This window comes from Stylophora pistillata, chromosome 8, assembly GCF_964205215.1.
Source record: "Stylophora pistillata chromosome 8, jaStyPist1.2, whole genome shotgun sequence".
Taxonomy (NCBI): Eukaryota; Metazoa; Cnidaria; class Anthozoa; order Scleractinia; family Pocilloporidae; genus Stylophora; species Stylophora pistillata.
Genome location: NC_142526.1, coordinates 34,355,949 through 34,374,030, shown reverse-complemented (window position 1 = coordinate 34,374,030; position 18,082 = coordinate 34,355,949). Strand labels below are relative to the sequence as shown.

At 39.1% G+C, this 18,082-nt stretch overlaps 1 protein-coding gene and 1 pseudogene across 3 annotated transcripts; both read left to right on the top strand.

Annotated features, from left to right (window-relative positions):
* The first annotated feature begins 289 nt into the window (after positions 1–289).
* LOC111345676 (uncharacterized) lies at positions 290–17,978 on the top strand. 3 transcript variants are annotated; one of them, XM_022952966.2, is made up of 13 exons: positions 291–514; positions 677–786; positions 1,594–1,768; positions 3,072–3,209; positions 3,358–3,443; positions 9,930–10,215; positions 10,633–10,759; positions 10,904–12,740; positions 12,943–13,179; positions 13,542–14,328; positions 14,494–14,796; positions 15,415–15,460; positions 15,685–17,978. In XM_022952966.2, exons 1-13 carry the CDS (start codon positions 430–432, stop codon positions 15,740–15,742), a joined length of 4,275 nt encoding a protein of 1,424 aa, XP_022808701.2. In that variant the 5' UTR covers positions 291–429; the 3' UTR covers positions 15,743–17,978. The 3 variants fall into 3 exon arrangements, with proteins under 3 accessions (XP_088587727.1, XP_022808701.2, XP_022808700.2); XM_022952965.2 differs by having other exon boundaries at positions 10,630–10,759; XM_088731601.1 differs by lacking the exons at positions 15,415–15,460; positions 15,685–17,978 and having other exon boundaries at positions 290–514; positions 10,630–10,759; positions 13,542–14,637.
* Positions 5,296–6,684, top strand: LOC148725967 (uncharacterized; annotated as a pseudogene).
* Positions 17,979–18,082: the final 104 nt, after the last annotated feature.

Genomic DNA, 18,082 nt, shown 5'->3' with positions numbered 1-18,082 from the left:
TTCTCCTGACATGAGGACGATTAGAATGACGGACTGCTGGAAGAGTACGATTTATTTTATGAGAATTTTTTTGTTTGCTATTTTATTAATCCTTTGTTTCCTTTTTCCTTTCCATTTTCTCAGAGTGCGTTAGTTTTCGAGGAACACGTAAGAGAATGTTACTAGCTATTTGAGTTTTATCTATGAAAACACGATGACGTTTAAAAAAGTCCATTCCTCTCCTGCCACCCCTCCCCCGCCCATCACCATAGATCCCGCGCGGAAGATCTGGTGAGCAGTTGTATCAAATTTCATGCAAATTAACAAGACTTCCTGTCAACGCTCGAACTACCAAATTTGTGGCTCGCATTTTCATGCTTTTAACGAACAAATGAAATGTTCTGGGTGGTAATTGACCGTTGAGGAACTGAAACTGTTGTTGTCTGTGAGATGCAGTGCCCATTTTGCCAAGAAGAAGTTGGCAGTGAAGACGAATTGCAGCTTCACTGTTTGGTCTGCACATCGGCCTATGCAGGTAAGGTTGTCATGTGTTTGATAAACTTTTGTAGCTTGTGTTACGATGCGTTAGAACTTGAATATTTTGGCCTGCAAGAGTAGGGTAACGAGTTATTTCATTAGGAATAAGGCAATTGAAGATAAAGGCTGTTTAACTTTCGTTTTATTTACGATTTTACAGATTCTGTTAGCGCTCCAATTGTTCCTGGAGTGGACAGTGTTGTTGTTCGTTTTCGTTGGGTAAAATCGAGACCATGCATCGAGAGAGAAGTTCACCTCATAAGCTCGCTGGTAAGTTTTAAAAGCCCAAAAAGAGATTTCTAAGTGTCTCTGTAGGAACAGAAACTATTTTGAAGTGTATTGTATTAATCTTTTCTTTTGTTTCGTTACTTTGGTAATCTGATTTGGAAGATATCCGGAAGTTAAAGTGAAGAAATTGATTGTGCTTCTTTTGTTTACCTTTCAAAACGCGTTTCGTTGTCTTGAGTTGCTGTCTCAAAAACAACTTTTCATCCGAAATAAACTATTGTTGTTTCTCTAAAAGCTTAAGCAGTTAATTTATCTCGTATTGGTGTGAGTTCTTCTATCTAAGCATTTCTCGTCTCTGTACCAGCTTGATTGTGTAGTAACAGCATCTCTCTGCGAATGGATCTTTGTTTTCTTTCCACTTTCGTTTTCCCCGTTTCAACAATCTTGCTCCAAGCTGTTAGGCTGAACTCGTCTAAACAATTTTCAAGTGGCGAGACGTGTCTAACGTAACAAGAAGGTTCTTCATAAAATTTTAATGGCGATGTTTTGTCGTCGTAGAACTGAACAAATGACTTCTTCAAAGTTTAACGAGCCAGTTAAAAATGGCAAATGTTTATTGAGTTTTAGGTTAGATAAGTCAAATTTTCTCTTTGTGATTTTTCATTAGCATGTGGTAAATGAGTACAATTTCATAGTATAGATACAAAAGCTTTGTATTGACTGGCGTTTTTAAGTTAACAGGTTTTATTTTAAAAATGTGTTCTTGACACGGGCTTCAAAGCATGGATGGGACGATCAGCGCTTTTAACAGTAACCTAAGTTTCTGCATCAATTTTTTCGCTTCAATAGGCTGGCTCTGTGACTCTGAGAGGAAAGTTTGGAGAAGGATATTATGAGTCAGAAACTGTTGGGGTCCCAGTTGGAGAACACATCTGTCAGCTTGCTATTGGTGGTGATGTTATTTCCACTGAACCGTTTGAAGTCAATGCAGACAGTGATGTTATTTTTGTTATACCTCAAGAAGGTAATGCATTTCCACTTGGTCACTTTCCTAGTACAGGCGCAAAATAAGATACCTTGGAAGTGCAACCAAGAAAAAGTTCAAGATATAACGGTGATCTTGAGGTCTTAGTGAGCCCAGTATAGTTGAATTATGCAACCAGTAAGGCTGTTTGATGCTAGAATAATGAATTGTTAATTGAAGGTAATATTATAGAATGTGTTTGATTACTGTAATCATAGACGAGCATTTGCATGACTTCGAAATAGTTAATGACCCTGTAACTCCTTGAAGTGATTAACATGTAACTTCTCCCTTTTAATATCTATACATTATCCAGCAAACAGGTAATGAGAATACTCAAACTTATCAGATAGAAGTTGTTATCTTGATCTAACACCACATTCTCATAACTACTTTACAAAGAATTGTATAACAATCAGATCTTGGGTGTGAAAGGGTGAAGAGTTTGATCTAGGAACTCACCTGTGTCTCCAAAGCAAGTAGTATTATTATACATTCCCTTGCATCATACCTGCAGACAATAGAATTTATATATGTAAAAGTGATGTCATACCTACAGTCAATAGTTTTATGTCCTGTTATCTTTACAAGTGCAACTCAGGAATATGCATAATAAAACAATTATTGGATTCGGTTTTCACATGATAGTGATAATTATCAAGGCCTTAGTTTGTGTCATCTGCCTCAGCCCTCAGCTTCAGCAGATGTTGCAAACTTTAGCCTTGATAGTTATCGCTATCATGCGAAAATCGAATCCAATAATTGTTCATTATGACCAGTCCTTCTTGGTTAGATCCACCACAGGTTTCACTTTCTAGGTTCCACACACAGTTCAGGTGGGAGATTAGGGTGACCTTATGGTTGGTACATATAGTCTCTGGGTCAAGAGGTCTGGGTCCAATACCTGGATGGGTCAATGTGTTGTGTACTTGGGCAGAACGATTTATTCTCACAGTGTGTATCTGCCCCAAGGAGTATAAGTGGGTATTGACAAATTGTCAAGGAAGCCTGATGAAATGCAAGGGGGTTACCTTGCTATGGGTTAGCTTCCCATTCAGGGAGGAGTAGTGATACTCCTAGGTGGGGTGGGTGGGTAGGCCACTTGGCTTTAGTACAGACTTTTCCTTTTCTCACCATTCACAGAGGGATCCATCTTTTACTCCTTTGATGGAGAGAGAGCTGCTCTTAGGGTAAAGTTACTTCATCAGAATACTGCACAGTGTTGTGAAGCTCAATGGTCTTCAGGCAGTAGGCCATCATGTCTCTTACAGGCAGTACTAATTCTAATGTAACTAATTTCCAGATCCTTGTCAAAGTGAATTCAGCCATTTGACATTTGGTGAACGTGATAGGAGAGCAAGAATTAGCACTGATGAAGTGGGCTCTCCTCGACTTGAAACAGAACCAACAGAAACCGGTCACAGACTCCTACATCTACTTGGTAAGAAATGCTTACTGATAGTAACTCCTTGATTTAGACTGTGAGTCATCAACTTGCAGCTTCCTTTGCCAAGATTTATCATTTTAAATAACTTAAATATTTTCATTAGTGGAATGAAAAGTTTTCTTGATATTTTTTTTTTCTGCAGATATGGAAGCAAGAGAAACAAGAGAAAATACAGCTGAAGTTGAGAATGAGATGAGTCCACTTTACAGGGAGCTACTTCAACATCAGGTGAGCACAAGATCATTCATCACTGCTGAAGACCAGTCTCTATTGAGGTGTCTCTTAAAATTTTAAAATTTTATAGGGCTTGTTTTTTCTGTTTTGATGATCAATTTGTATTTGACATTGTTGGTCTGTTTGAATTGACAAGAAACCATATGCATGAAACTAATTAAAAGCTCTCAAACACTGACAACCATGTCATGTTCATGATCTTGATATTAAAGATAATTAAATTGCCTGAAACACTACTTGCTATTTTTGATAAATGTTCTTGCAAGTAACAAAATACATTACAACTTTGAACAAGTGGAAGTCTTTTAGAATTTCAGAGCGACCTGAAGTTAGAGATTTAACTCATCCAAGTAGTTGATTTACAGGTTCTACATTCAATTCAACCTTTTCTTTTATGATTTGGACACTTTCTGTGTTATCAACTAATTCCAAATCTAAAGCCAACTGTTGTCATGTATTCCAAGGGCCTTAGTTCAGTCTGAGATTTGAATGATGATTGCAACTGTTGAATCAGAATATGAGATTGATGGTATCCGAACCAACGTACAGTCTTGAAAATTTATCTATTGAAAATAGTTTGTAGGCTAATATCTGTTCCTGTCATTATGAAGAGTTAGCCCGATAAACTCCTAACACCTGAGCGCAGTTTAGCCCGACTGCCTAGGTACAATCCTCAACATACACTTCGCTCTAGTAATGCACCTTTGATAGAAATTTCTCTAATGAAGGGTACTTTTCAGGACTTATCAGTAACTTTATTACATCCATTTTGAAATCACTGGTGGTCCCTGTAATCTGATTGGCTTTAATTGGTGCGATTTATTCACGAATCACACCATTTTTGCTCTAAATCGCATCATTGTATGCTTGACTGAGTTTTTGACACATGACGTCAGTCTTTCTGTTTTGCATACAAAATAAGATGTAAAAGCGTTTCCGATTCCGTTTTTTATTTAAAAAACTGGCTCAGTACTGCATCAGTAAAATAATTATTTGAATTGATCGACCAAGTCCTGTATTTGGGCGATTTCAAAGTGCATATAATGAAGTGGTAATTGAACCTTGTGTCATGCAATTTTGGTCTGAAATCATACTTGTGATTTCAAATTGAACTTGCACAGGGCGCTCGTTCGATTTTGAAATCACACATATGATTTCAGCCCAAATTGCACTCCACTCAGTTAAATTACCATTATTTATTCAATGCCCTACCTGCAAGTGTGAATTAAGCAGTGTTCAGAGGTCAATATTTTCAAATTAAAATAATTGTTGTACAATTCTTAAGCACAGAGCAAACATGCATTTAACCTCATAAGTTTTCTTGATAAGGTTTCCTAGTTATGGTCTCTCATGATATCTATAGTATTTTAGATTATATTGTTTTAACAGTTTTTAGTGCTTTATGTGAGTAGTGAATGCTTCTTGAATAACATCATATAAGTCATTAGTTTTTAGTTAGTATGACAGATGTAGAGCTACCATGTAGAAATAGTGTCAATAAATCCTTACTATTACCTGTTATTATTAGTATTATTATTATTTTTATGATAGATTATTTAAAATTATTATTTTTATAGTAATTTTTTGTTATTATTCTTTTACGTTGAACTTTTGAAGACTTTGCATTTCCTTTGTCAAGAGACTTGAAGTAAGATATAGACTACCTAAACAGGACATTATAATTTTATTATTCATAGCCATATAATTATGTAGTTTAGGTTAGTGATATTTTTCTTTAAAGGAGAATTGTAACTTGCAAGATTTTTTTTATTTTTTTATACACTTTCATGTTAGATTTGATAAAGATTATTTCTTACATTATTATTATTATTATTATTATTATTATTATTATTATTATATTATGTTGACGAAAAAATTGAGGAATGGGTTGCACAAGTAACCAGACTGGCGGATTCGCTACAACACACCCTCAATCTAGTTATGCAGCCTTTGTGTTTGGACTAAGGCACCATTGGACATATCTCTTAAGAACTCTGCCAGGCTTAGCCCCTTTTCTCGAACGGCTAGAGCGTGCCATAGCGGATTTGCTTGTGCCGGCTATCACTGAGCATGCTACCACAAATGAAGAACAGGATCTTTTAGAACTCCCAGTTCGCTTAGGCGGGCTAGGGCTAATCAATCCAGCCAGAACCGCATCACAAGAGTATGAGGCGTCTGTTAAGATCACAGGCCCTCTTGTGCGGCAAATTATTAAGCAAGCCCAAGAGCCACCAGATGAGATGGAAATTAAGACCTTGCAAGCAAATGCACGAAGAGAAAAAGATGAATTGTTAAAGAGGCAGTGTGAGCAAGTGAGGGAATCCTTGTCTAGCAAAACTGAACGCGCGGTAGAGCTGGCTGCGGAGAAAGGGGCCTCGAATTGGTTGACAGTGATCCTGATAAAGGAGATGAATTTTAATTTGAACTAAAGAGAATTCAGAGATGTAATTAAATTGAGGTATGACTGGGAGATCGCTGACCTACCTGCCATGTGCACATGTGGGGACTTTTTTACGTTGATCATGCTATGGTCTGCTGGCATGGTGGGCTGATCATTCAAAGGCATAATGAGATTAGGGATCTAGAAGCGGAAATGTTGCGCATGGTTTGCACTGACGTAGAGACAGAACCAGTTCTTCAGGAAATCACTGGGGAAGAGCTAAACAGAGGCACAAACAGAGCACCCTATGCTCGACTAGATATCCACGCTCGCGGGTTTTGGGACAGACAACAATCTGCATTCTTTGATGTTTGGGTGTGTCACCCAAACGCAGATTCATATCGAGAACTGTCTCCGAAACAGATATTTTAACTACATGAAAATGAGAAGAAGAGGCAATACAGAAGGTGGGTTTTGGAAGTGGAGCAAGCGACATTCACACCATTAGTTTTTACAAGTACAGGTGGAATGGCCGATGAATATAAGAGATTCCATTGCTGCCTCGCAGAGTTACTTGCTTTGAAGAAAGGAGATAACTACGCTACAACCATATCTTGGATAAGGGGGAAGATATCCTTTGCCATTCTACGTTCAGCTTTGCTGTGTCTCAGAGGAACCAGGAGAAAGAGAAGAGTAGCCAATATATCTGAGACTGACATTACATCGGAAAGTGCGCAAGCCAGAATTTAAGTAGTCAATTTTTTAGTATGTAGCTTAGTTTACTGAACTTTTAATTTTTTTTTAGAGAACTGCTTTTTGTGAAATATTTTTAAGGAAAAATCTATTATTATTCTTAAGTTATAGCAAAGAGATTCAAAACTTTTCTCTCAGTTATAGACTTTTTAAACTTGTTTTGTAATATTTATACCTTAATTATGATCATCATTATAACTATTATAAGAAGTGTGTATCCATGAGCTTTTTCTGGGATTTTTACAGGACATTTTGACGCATTTGTTTTCGATTTTTAAGCATTTCATCATAATTTTTGTAAATACTTTTAGTGATTATAGTGAATAAAATTATTATTAAAAAATTATTATTAACTGAGAGAAAAGTTTCGAATCTCTTGGCTATTAACTAAATAATAATAATAGATTTTTCCTTAAAAATATTTCACAAAAAGCAGTTCTCTAAAAAAAAATTAAAAGTTCAGTAAACTAAGCTGTAGCGGCAAGCGAACATCAAGGCCGAACGAAGCGCCGAGAAAATCGCGACCGGAGAAATACGACCAAGCCAGGGGATACGTTACGGAGACTTATCTTTAATAGATCTCGTAAACTGTAGGCGAATTAAAAAGGAAATTTATATAATCGATTGTACTCAATTGAAACACGTGGCGACTTAACAGCGTAAATAAATCTAACATAACGAAAAGAACTAGTAAATGAACTAAGTGCCATGGCAAACAAAAAATATATATTTATAAAGATGAAAGAGCTTGCTCGAAACGAGATAAAGGAAAATTATGACTAGAAATAGCCGCTAGACGATACGACGGCGGCGAGTAAATAACACACACACAAAGCATAAAATCAGATCAAGAGAAACGCTACCTTGCATAAATGAGGCAAGCTACAGAGTGAGAACAAACGAATGCAACTTACATATCGGTCCCTATACGTCGGTGGCTTGAAATCAAAACTTAAGAAGTAACCTTAGGATGGACGCCGGACATAACAGTGAACAGTAAAGGAGCGTGCGATGCAACAACTAAAGAAAGAAAAACTATCCGAAAGGCTCAAATGGCACAAAGGCCAACTGTAACTGAAATGTCACGCAAACTTCAAGTCACACAATTAAAGTCGCGCATTTACATAAGCTACATACTAAAAAATTGACTACTTAAATTCTGGCTTGCGCACTTTCGGATGTAATGTCAGTCTCAGATAAATTGGCTACTCTTCTCTTTCTCCTGGTTCCTCTGAGACACAGCAAAGCTGAACGTAGAATGGCAAAGGATATTTTCGCCCTTTACTATTATTATTATTATTATTATTATTATTAATTCTCCCCTCTGGCTGTTATACATTTCATTGTGAAGAAGTGATAAGATTTTGGTGTAAGATCAAGTTAGCAAGTTGTACCTGACAAATTGGAATATTCTCATTACCTGTTTGCTGGATAATGTATGGATAGTGTAAGGAGAGGTTACATTGTAAATAGGTTGTGGTTTGTCATTATGGTATATAACACTTTAGTAGAGAAATGATTTTGTTTTTCTCACAATTTGGTCACTTCTGGATGTGGATTGTGAGATTTTGACTGCATGCTGCAAGTGTTCTACAGGTGATGAAGTCGAATGAGTAACCATTGAGTAGTTACATGCTATTCACTTCTGGGCCAGGTTGTTCAAAGCTGGGCTAAGGTAACCCAGGGTTAGCGAAAAATTTGATTTCATATCTGAAAGTATTAAAGGAAAAATTCGATTTAAATTATTTTGTCTACAATTAAATGATTGTATTTTTAAAAAGAATAACGAAAATTTTCCCAAAAAGGCTTTTGAACAGAGGATTAAAGAAACCTGGATTAAAATTTAACACTGGGTTAATGTTAATTGGCCTTCAAACAACTGGGCCCTGGGAGTTAAAGGGTTAGCTTTGTTTATTTGGACATGGTTGTGCAAGCTAAGTTGACATAAAAATAATAATATTACCTAAAACTGCAAAGTAGTTTAGCCTACTTGTGTACATCCATTTAATAGTCCAAAAAAATTTCTTTCTTGACTATTAATTTTGTAGAGATGGTGAGATCTTTACAACATAATTGTTGATGCACCTGATTTTTTCAGTGTCAATAACAGAACTATTGATTGGCAATATTCTTCCAGTCATAAAATTAAGTATTTGTTACTCCCAGAAGTGATTGAGATGCAACCTCTCCCAGAACATTTGTACCTCTCTTGACAAACAGATAATAAGAATATTCAATGTTATCAGGTAGAAGTTGCTGTTTTGATCTAACACTAAATTCTGAGAACTAAATTACAAGGAAATGTGCAGCAGCTAGAGAGGAGAATTAGCAATCAGATTTCGAGAGTTGAAGAGTTATGGATTTAGTGTTTGGTAGTATTGTAGTCACAGTTGCTGTACTGAATTGAGGTAAATATTTTTAATTAGTTGTCTTCATTGTGAAGAAGCATTTTATTTTGACTTCCAATCATTAAGTATTCATTAACAATCATGATAATTAACCACACTGTTGTCATTGAACACAAGAGGTACCCCATGATGTGCTTGTAAATTATTAGTGCATTCTTAATGATCTGTAATACTGGTAATTATTTTCTTAGTATATAAATTAAAATTTTCATTTGGGAAGTTTTTAGTTATCCAAAATCAGATGAAGACAAAACAAATATGTAAAATAAATTGCTTTCAATTATAATGTATTTTATGTCAGTATAACTAAATTGTTAATGGTATCTTCTTTAAAATGTAAATCTCCTTAATTATTTTTAAGTTAATGTTGCTTTAGTTAAAGTTTTGTAAACAGTGTGAATTTCAACATTGTACCATAAAATTTCAACAACTCTTCAGTCATATAACAGGATCTTCAGGCAAGAACTCTTTTCATTTACAATGTTGAGGCCATTTTTTCAACCATTTAACATAGAATGGTAATTAAAGGTTATTACATGTAGAATGGAAAAAAACATTTAGCATGCATGTTGATGATGCATGTTTCAATTTTAATTTTCAATTGGATCATGGATCATCGTAATAAAGAAGGATAATGCTATAAGCTTTTGCACTGATAAACTTGTTTTTGAAGTGTTGTTCAGTAGGAATAATTTTACGTCTTTGTATGTGGTTGTGCAATCTTATAACTTGATGATGTCTGGCAATTATGTGTTTTCTAAAACTTTATCAGATATTCACTCTTACACACTAAACAGACTTTGGGTGGAAGAATCAGTATTTCTGAAGTTAGTACAATCTTTTTGCAGTAAGCAAGGTAGGTAATTACCTTATGTTCTCTGAATATGGCTCTTTAAATTCCTGTAAATCAAACAATATCACTACTTTGTTTCTATGCAGCTAAGCCATGGTGCACCTTCTTGGGTCCCTGGAAGTGGTGTTCAGTCACCAGTAATGTCAGAAGTGGATTTCAGTGATCTTGCTGGCCTGAGACGCAGCAACGAGTCCCCTTCTCTGACACCTCAGCCAGATTCCATGGAGGAGTTACAACCACAGAGTCCACTCCCAATACGTCCTGTCCCTTTACAAGCAGGACATGAGGTGGAGGGCCTGCCAGGAGACCTTTCAGGTGAAAGCGACGGTGTTCAGTCACATGCTGGGGAGCAAGAGGATCAGGATCAAAGTGGTTAGATACTTTGAACTGTATTATTAGCATCCTTTATAACTTTCTGGCATAAGCTTTATCTTTTTGGTCCCAGAAATTAAGCAGGATTCTAACCCCATCCAACAAAAGTAGTTACTTGAAGGTATAGCGGGTGAAATGCCAATTTACTCAAACTGTCAAGGAAAAGCATGACAGGAATTTTCATTCTGAGCTTTTTGAAAGGGTGTTTTTTCTCGAAAGCCATTTGCCATCCAGATGTTACAAAAATATCAATTTGGAATCACCAAGCATACCAACCTGACTTATGTTAAGTGAACCATTACGGTAGAGTTTGGTGTAAAGATATTGGTCATTTTGGAGTTTTATCAATAATGCTTGTCTTGTTTTCATTACAATACAAAGTAGACTATTTTTTATAAATTGGGTTGTAACTAGCAGAAAATGAAGCAGAGGAAGTACAGGAAAGTTCCAGGCCTCCAGCAGCCCATTTATCCTCGTCTCCAGTCCCTAGTAGCCATAGTGAGCATGAAAGTCGATTATCATCACGAAACAGCCCTGCTAATAGGTTAGCAAGATTTCAATTGCTTTGTTTTGGCTCATTATTCTTATAATAATCCACATTCTGTTTATTTTTGTCAATAATTGAAAGAACACTTTCAATTCATACCTTTCTATTTCTGAGAGCATATATTGTCATTTGTGTTCGCAGTGTACCAAGTGAAGTAAGCGCCAGAGATGACGTCGTAATAAGTCCCTTACCAGATGAGACCCTGAGGCATGGAAGTCCACCTCCAATAAGTGGAAATCAATTTACTGAAGAACACACAAATGTTATTTCCCCACACACGTCTCCACGGATCACGCCAGGGGGAGGTCACCTCCCCACGGAAGAAACGGTCCATAGATCCTCTGCAGTTCAGACCTCTACTGAAGGTTTTGCTGTGGAATATGCCCATTCCTCATCTAGGACTAGTCCCGTGGGTTCTGTTCTTGAGACTGTTACAGTTCCTGTCACTGGCACCAATACATCAAACCGTGCAGAAATGCATAGTGATCGTGAAGCCAACACTCTCCCTCAGAGACACAGTCCTGCAGGATCAGTACACAGCAGTTCCTTGTTCTCATCTGGTTTACCAACTCCAATTATGTCTCCAAGAGGTCGCAGCCAGTCTGCTACGGATATGCCACCCGCTTCAAGAGGAAACCCTCTTGGATCCATACACGTCCAAACGCAGCTGCCATTAAGACCTCAGAGCCTTGGTGGGTCTGTAAATCTCACAGACATGGTCCCAATTTCAGCAAGTTTGTTAGCAGATCTAAACCCCTCATTGCAGCAGGAAAGTCCTCGGATACCCATTTCTGGTGTAGAGGGATCGCAATCCCCTCCAGCCATGAGGCGAAGTCCTCCAGGTTCCATTCATGGCTCCAGTGTCCAACCACCAAGGGGATTTGGAGTGGCTGATGATTCTTGCAGACACTCGAGCCAACGAAATACTCCCGTACTTTCCGTTCATAGTGGATCTGGAAGAGCGGCCAGCCATTTCATAGCTCCTCCAAGGAATTTGCCTTTGAGTGATCATGGGAGTGGTAATAGCACGTCTGTAGCACACAGTCCACAACAAAGGACATCAGGATCAGGGAGTCCGACTCAGTTTCTCATGGAGGCAATTTATGCACCAGCTACCGAGTCAGGTACAGCACCATCGCGTACTGGCTCAGCAGAGGCACCTCCCCCTGTTACGCCATTAGCAAATTTAATTGGAGACCACCGAGAACGTGAAAACAGCACGCCTGTTGTGGAGGATCCAAGACGTGGAACATCGGGAGATGAAAGTACATCAGATCACAATCCACCTTTAGTTCCCTGTAATGTCGCTGCCTCAGTACCACCTCTTGTATTGTCCTCATCAAGTTTTAGGGCAGGCCATCGAGAAAGCGAGAACAGTACACCCATCCTGAACCACTCAATTCATAGAACATCAACACCAGGAAGCCAGTCAGAACTTCTAGCAGAAACTACCCGCAGACAAGGTACGCCATCGACTGTTTCCCGCCATGGATCGATTCCAGGAACTCCTCCAGTACTGCCATCAACAAGCCCGAGGGCAAGCAACAGAGGCAGCGAGAATGGTACTCCAACCATTCTTAGCTCAGGGCTTAGAAGGTCAGGAGCGAGAAGTCCATCAGAACTGCTCGCAGAGATAGCCCACAGGCGAGGCACACCTCCAGTTTCCACACATGCCACCCAGAGGATGGGCTCTAGCAGGCAAAGCTCGGCTTCATCTGTCCACAGTCGACCCAAGCATTCACCTCCTCGTGTCGTTTCTCCCCCATTTCCTCATGAATCAGCCATCCCAAGCCGTGTGAGTGCATTTGCCGCTGTGGATGGGCAACGCGGGGCATCTTCAGCGGGACTAGCATCAGAGATAGAGGCTCTAAGAGTGGAAAGGGACTTGCTCACCAGGGACTTAAGGCAAAGGACGGCAGAGCTTAGGCAGACTCAGTCCATAAATCAGGACCTTCAACAGCAGATTTTGAGCATTGAGGTAGGTGTATTGCATAAAAATTTCATATTTCTCAGTGCCTCATCTAATTGGGTGCAATGAAATTTTGGATTGTTAAAGAGAAGTCCCTCGCTTGATCTACAATCTGATTTCTGTAAATGGAATACTCATGTGTTGGTTTTAAATCTCATTTTTCTGAGGAACATCTTAGAAACTTGGCGAGCTTGACTTTTTTCCTTTTCAGACTGTGGCCAATCTAACCAAACAAGATGGCGAGAAAACACGTGAGCTTGAGCAAACAGTACAGAATCTCAACCGAACCCTGCGCGATAAAGAGGAGGAAATGGGCTCACTACAGGAGTCCATGAGGACACTGGAGCGAACAAATCAACAGCTGAAGGAGGAGCTGGAGAGTTTGAAAACTGTGAACGAGCTACAACTTGATGACATAAAAAGAATCAATAAAGATCTCGAAACGGAGGTTTGTATACTTATTATACCTACTTTAAAAACTGCCGTGTATGTATCTGTAAAAATGCGATTGGGAGGCATCCCCAGCTTTCAATGTATTGCTGTGATCCGGTAGAGCCTATGTGTCACACGAGACCAACTTTTGTCACGGGCAGACTTGTCTAGTTTTGCTGTTATAAGGGCTTTAACGAGCTGGTCGCAGTCCAGGTCGCTGAAATCAGAGCCCCTTTATGTGAAACGTCTTAGTGCCATTAAGGCAGGGAAAGAAGGGTAAAGTGAGTCAGTTTGTCTTCTCTTGGGTAGGGTTACTTCAGGTAAGACTCCTCAAAGTCATTAGCTGAAGCATTGCTGATACTTGTTTTTACTTTTCAGTTGTCAACTACGCGGTTAGCTTTAGACTCAAGCAAAACCAAACGAGGAAGGGAGGAAGGAAAGGTTATAGAGTTGAAAACACTCAATAATACGTATGAGCAGCACATACGGCGACTCGAAGAAGAAAAGGCAGGTCTCAAAGAAAAATTAAAGAAAGCCAAGCGAGAGATTGAAACAATGAAAGCATGGGGTAGTTCTAGACTTGGCAGAGCCAAAAGTGAAACAGACCTGTCCAGAAAATTTGAGAAATACCCTGCAGTCGACGAGCGTTTTTACAGAGATCCAAAATCCTCAAGAGCGGTTAACTTTACCACTTCGAGTCGCCACTCCTCAGTGCTCGGAACCACTCGGTTTAACTCGTGGGATACGAATTACACACGATCGCCCGACATTGAAGTGTCGTCTCCCGTGATAATGAACGGTCATGGTTCGCTGAGGTCCGAAACCAAACCAAACTTTTCATATACGTGTTTCCGGGATGCGCTTCCACGCGAGCCATACACCACCAGGACCACAGTACCGAGGCACCGCGTAGGTTCCTTAGGAGAAGAAAGTGACATGTCGGATGATCTAGACCACGGTGTTGTTGGTTATCACACTGCAACTCAATCAAGATTGCGCCCACAAAGCCCTGATTCTTCAGCCTCATCTGTTGTTTCGTGGGACCGCGATTACAGTACAGATGAGTCAAGGTCGCCGAGGGCTAGCGCCTATAACCAAAGTTCGTCTCTCTATCGTGATGATAGAGGTGGGGGGCGTAGAGCAAGGCCGCACTCGTATCACGGAGGTAAGTGAATAGCTGATTGTAATTTTTTGTTGTTGAAGGAGTTGGCATGCTAACAACAAAGACGATCAATACCAATAAAACTGACTTCTTAGAGTCGCTATCCAGTGGGGAGTTTGGAAGTTTAATCACGGTGTTTGTGTTTCCCATCAATGATCATATCGTTAGGAATCATGGACAATCTGCACAGCAGCAGAGACGAAAGCTCTTCTTCACCTCTTCATCGTCATAGCGGTGCGTCAGGATTACTCGCTTCAAAACCTCACCCTCCCTCAACCAGTGCTACCCAATCACGTGCGAAACTCTGTGCAAAGCCTTTTGCGCCGAATTCAAGTCAGGATGTCCAACTGGGTATGGAGGTGCTAGTGACTAGGTCACGTGGACAGATTGGCCGTGGAGTAGTGAGGTATGTCGGGCCGATACCAGGCCGCAGAGACACATATATCGGACTGGAACTGGGACCTGGTCAAGGTAAGTACACATTAGAGCGAGGACTCAGGAAAATGATACTGTATGTACTCGCGTCACAGGCCCTTTCCTATCAAAAAGTTTTAATCCGTTCATCAGGGACATCTTTCTGACTTGTTTGCCAAGATAGCAATGAACAGGCTGGGAAATTTTCCATTCGCACTCCACTCCGGTCATCGGTTAATGGCACGAATTCTGAAAGACCGCGCCTTGTTTGCTCCCCAAATCGAACAAAAATTACCTTTATGGGCAGTGATAGGTCTGGAAACTCAGCTCTGACGGCTGAAATTTCCCACATAAATAAAGCCAATTTTTTCCCGTTGATTGGGCCTGAGCTTAGTTCCCGGCCGGGGCTCATGTTAAGAAGCTGTTAATATTTGTGTGTTTGCTTACGAGATTACAGCATTTGAATGGTGGAAAATGCACCGTTAAGTTTAGACCATAGAGTGGTTCAGGTGAACATAGCAGAGACATGTATTTGAATGAGGATGTACTGAGGTATACATTTTACAGACCAAAGAAAACTCCGCAATTTTATATACAATGCTCTTCATTATAAGGATGTTGTTTTTGTAAGTGGTATGTGGTATGCACTTGTTAACTTTTTATCTATATATGTAGAGGGTAAACACGATGGATCTCTTGATGGTCAAAGATTGTTTACCTGGTAAGTAAGAATTGAGCGAGTTACTTCATCTGTGCAAGGTTCTTATTATCTTGCAATTTCAATTAATTCACTGCCGCCCTTTTTTTTCTTTTTTTTTTTTTTTTTTTTTTTTTTTTTCTGAAATCATTAAAAACGACGAGTCATTTTTTTACCCCGGTTGAGTCAGGTGAAGCTGCCATGGATGGAGTTAAAAATGTTTTCCTTTTTTTTTTCTCTTTTCATAGTAAACCAAACCAAGGCATTTTCGTCTCCTTTAACAAAGTAGTCATGTGTTATGGTTAAGGATCAGACGACGAAGTTCCATTTTTACTCTGTGTGTAAAGAGAAGCTCGACTGTGACATTTGGAAGTGAGACATCCTGCGAAAAACCTTTTAATGAGCGAGGACAATTCCCTACAAGATACATTGCATATCTTACAACAGGTTTCCCTTAGTGACTCAAACACAAAACTACACAGTTGGATGGTTTTATAGAACTTTGAGCGTTGTTTTAGATGTTAACTTTCAGTATTTAATTCTAAACGTGAGACAGGTCTTTTAAAACGATGTAATATTCAGAACTCGCCAAGACCCCACATTCTACTGATATCAAGAATGCGGAGAGGGCCTTTCCCTCTTACTTACTGTTGTTTTAGTCCAGCATTCCTGTCCGGCTTTTGCTTTTAAAAAAGGTCTAAACTTAACGGTGCATTGGAGCTGTATCAAATGAATCTGACATCGAGATTAGTTCAAGAAGAGAACATAAGCCCGTCTCCATGCGCCTAATAGGTGACCAACGTAGTCAACAGACTTTCCGGCCTGCACGACTGGTCAAAACTCGGCCTAGATTCAAATTGAAGTGGAAAAAGAGAACGCTGAGAGGAGCGTGAAACGGTCAAACTAATAAAACAGTTTTGCAGGAGAAATACAGCGAGATACGTTTTCAGAAAGCAGGGGATGGGTGAAGTTTTTTTTTTGTGTAGTCGTTTCTTTTTGTGTTTGTATCATACTTTCGTAAGTACTTTATATACCTTGAATACGGATGGAAGTTTTTACTTCTATTACCAGAACATCATTTTATAAACTTTACGTTCACTTTTAGAATTAATAACGGGCACTCTCATCTCAGCATTTATTGATGCAGATTTTTACAACGCGTTGATATTTGACCTAACCTCAGCATGACGTAATTTATGATATTTATGAGTTGATATCGTACATTCGTGGTATAAAGGTATATTATGTATCTTGTAGAAATCACCCAAAGCTTAACATTGTTTTAGTGCTTGTAGACTGTGGAGGTTACAGGTATTTTCTCTACGCTCTTTTTCTCATGGTATTTATAACCCAGTTTATTATCCAACTACACTTCGTAGAGTACAAATAACGCCATAGACGAGTACAAATAGGTGGTTTGCACGTTACGTCATTTCCGCCATGTTGGTGGACGTAAACAATAGATACATCATTAGCTCCGTTTGTTCGTCCACCAGCATTTGTTCCTTTCACCATTGTTACCTGTGTCTCAAGAGATTGATTGCAAACCACCTATATCACGCGGTATTTGTACTCTAGAGTACCGGTTAAACAGGTTTTCTCGCATCGCGCAAGCGAAGAATTGGATTGTAATTACGAAAAAACAACTGGCGGACAATTTGAATCATATTTCCGACGACAAAGAGTTAGAATGGCTGGCAAATATAGATCCAAGTTTATTAGATGAATCGAACGAAGAAAAACAGCTAGACGACCAGGAAATTTCTTCATTTATTGAAGAAAGTAGAAACAGCAACACGATAATGCGCCAATTCCGTTCCGCTTCGCATACTTCTGTCACGCACTCCCCGTAAATAAATATCCGCGAAATTCGCCCGCCCTGAAATAACAGTTTGGCGTGTTAGATAATAAATGACTTATTAGACGTTTTGTTGTGTAGTATCGCTGATTATTTTTACTTGTTATTTGTATTTTGACTCGCCCTACGGGCTCGTCAAAATACGGTACAACTCGTAAAAATACTCAGCGATACTACACATTAAAACGTCTAATGAGATATATAGATTCCATATTTTACCTCAAACGTGTGCGAATATTTTACACTGTATTCGATTTTTAGAGGGAAAAAATCGGTAGACTGCCCGTAGCATTCTTATTTTTATGTGTTCGTCTGCTGATTATCTGTTTGTCCCATGAAAACTGTGATAAACAAGAGAGCTGTGCAGAAGGGGGTAGAAGGCGGGGAAAGTGATGAGATTTTTTGCTCGCCTTGCCCTCAAACTAACCCCTTAGTAGTTGGTGGCTGGTTCTCACTGTGTAGGTTGCATTGTTAGTTCAAGGTTTTCCCTAGGGTTTTAACATCCAAAGCGGACTGGTTATCGTATTAATCCAAAGAATAACTTATTTCAACTTGTTTGATAGAAGCGCTAAAATTAAGTTCATGTTTATAGATTTGATTATATTTACATACCCAAAATAATCATTATTCAAGTCTTCACTCTCAATTGTACTGTTTCGTATTAAACAGTGACATTCTGATTCAGCAGTGGTGCCAATTATTGTTTATGCAAACAAAAGGCAAGTTTTTTCCAGCTCCCTACCCGCCTCCCTTTCTCTCGTCATGACCCAGTGTATGAGCGTCAAGTT